Source organism: Microtus ochrogaster, chromosome 8 (genome assembly GCF_000317375.1).
Source record: "Microtus ochrogaster isolate Prairie Vole_2 chromosome 8, MicOch1.0, whole genome shotgun sequence".
Lineage (NCBI taxonomy): Eukaryota > Metazoa > Chordata > Mammalia > Rodentia > Cricetidae > Microtus > Microtus ochrogaster.
In genome coordinates this window covers 13025006-13027296 of record NC_022015.1, presented here as the reverse complement: position 1 = coordinate 13027296, position 2291 = coordinate 13025006, and the positions used below count along the sequence as shown (strand labels likewise).

The following is a 2291-nucleotide window of genomic DNA, read 5'->3' as shown; positions in this document are numbered from 1 at the left end:
GGATACTTGTGGTTTTCCATTTTAAATTGTTTGAAACCTATTGCACACATTAATTTTCCACCTCCTTATATATTATTATTCTGAGGATCTTAATTTTAAGATAAAATGATGATGCAACTACTGACCACCAATTGTCATTTTGGGCTCTGATATATTGAAGATGAAGATGCTAGGATTGGCATTAACTGGGAAGGTAAAAACAATTACAATTTTCTGAGTTGAGGTAGTCTACAGTTCTTACAATTAAGGTGTGGCATTAATCTGACCCACTAAATTAGTTTTTAGGCATGCCTTCCTCCTTTTCCTCCAATGATGCAAATCACAATATAATAAATAGTAATTTGTCAAAGTGTTCTGGAGGCACTGGCCAGAGGCACTCATAAAAATAGCTATCAAATTTGTCAGCAGATAAAGACTGAAACAGTGACATATTGATGAAGGGAAATAAATATAATGTACAAATAAAATGTTCATATTGTTTTTCACTTGATTCTACTTCTTTGCCTCAGGAACCTTTTCATTCAGCCTAGTTACTTAGGTATGTTCAGTGTAACAGAAGGATGAAACTACATAAAAACGCTCAATTTGTTTTATAATATGCAAATTTTTTTAAAAAAGAATAGAATAAAGAAAATGATTACCAATATCACAGTTTTAGTGTTTGCTCTATATCCTTGTCTTTCTTTTTAGGCAGCAAAAGGTCTGTTTTCTTTTGAAAGGTCTGATTTTAACTCTTTCCAGGCCAATTATCAGCAGTCTAAAACACAAATCCAGAATCTAATTTGGACAATCAAGAAGCTATGTCCTTGAGCACATGCAATACTTATGTTCATGCCCATGGCTACAGGAAACTGGTCAAGAATAACTGAATTTGTTCTCATGAGTTTCTCTTCACTGCCTACTGAAATACAGATCATTCTCTTCCTGGCATTTCTAGCCATCTACCTAATCACTCTACTGGGAAACAGCCTCATCATTTTGGTGACACTGGCTGATCCCATGTTGCAAAGCCCAATGTACTTCTTCCTCAGAAACCTGTCCTTCTTAGAGATTGGCTTCAACCTGGTCATTGTGCCTAAAATGTTGGGAACCCTGATTGCCCAGGACACAAGCATTTCCTTCCTTGGCTGTGCCACTCAGATGTATTTCTTCTTCTTCTTTGGAGTGGCTGAATGCTTCCTCCTTGCCACCATGGCCTATGACCGCTATGTAGCCATCTGCAGTCCCTTGCATTACCCAGTCATCATGAACCAAGAGACACTGGCCAAACTGGCTGCTGCCTCTTGGTTTCCAGGATTCCCTGTAGCCACTGTGCAGACCACATGGCTCTTCAGTTTTCCATTCTGTGCCAACAACAAGGTGAACCACTTCTTTTGTGACAGCCCACCTGTGCTGAGGCTGGTCTGTGCAGAGACAGCATGGTTTGAGGTCTATGCCATTGTAGGCACCATTCTGGTCGTCATGATACCCTGCCTGCTGATCCTATGTTCCTACACTCGCATTGCTGCTTCCATCCTCAAGATTCCATCAGCTAAAGGGAAGCACAAAGCCTTCTCTACTTGCTCCTCACATCTGCTTGTTGTCTCTCTTTTCTATGTGTCTTCAAGCCTCACTTACTTTAGGCCTAAATCAAATAATTCCCCTGAAAGCAAGAAGTTGCTGTCATTGTCCTATACTGTTGTGACTCCCATGTTGAACCCTATCATCTATAGCCTGAGGAATAATGAGGTGAAGAATGCTCTCAGCAGGACCTTCAACAAGGCCCTGGGTCTCAGAAGCCACATCACATGAAATTGTTTTCCCCTCTTTCAATGTCCACTGGAGTGACACCCACTTGTTTAATGGCTGTTAGGAAGCTCGGTAGATACAAAGGAGCATAGAGGTTATTGATATCCATCTATGCTTCTTTGCCTTCCCATTGTGTGAACATTGTTTTCTCACCAGAGTAATTTGAATTTTTGGTACTCTGTGGGAAGTTTGTTCAAAGTATTTATTTTGCAAATAGGCATGAAAGTGGTTTACATTGTGAACTGTGTGTGACTGCTTCTAATGTGCACTTGGAATCATAGAAAATTCAGTAAAAAGCATCAAAAGTCATCCTGGCCCTTTGTTTGGCTTTAACTAGTCTGGTTCCAGGTAAGAAGGAACATCCCTATTCTTCTAGTGCATGATTCTTTTGTTATTTCCTTTTATTTCACTTTCCCCTTAGATAGGCAGTTTGGGACCTAAAACAGAGGAGGGTCAACTACAAATTCCCATGCATATTTACATAGCCTCAACAATGCCATTGG

General features: G+C 39.9%; 1 protein-coding gene across 1 annotated transcript; it reads left to right on the top strand.

Moving 5' to 3' along the window:
* Positions 1-831: 831 nt before the first annotated feature.
* LOC101982095 (olfactory receptor 10A5) lies at positions 832-1791 on the top strand. Its single transcript, XM_005351104.2, has one exon. It carries the CDS (start codon positions 832-834, stop codon positions 1789-1791), a length of 960 nt encoding a protein of 319 aa, XP_005351161.1.
* The last annotated feature ends 500 nt before the right edge of the window (positions 1792-2291 follow it).

Excerpts from the sequence above, each read along its gene's own strand:
- LOC101982095 (XM_005351104.2), top strand. The coding sequence starts at position 832 with ATGCCCATGGCTACAGGAAACTGGTCAAGAATAACTGAATTTGTTCTC.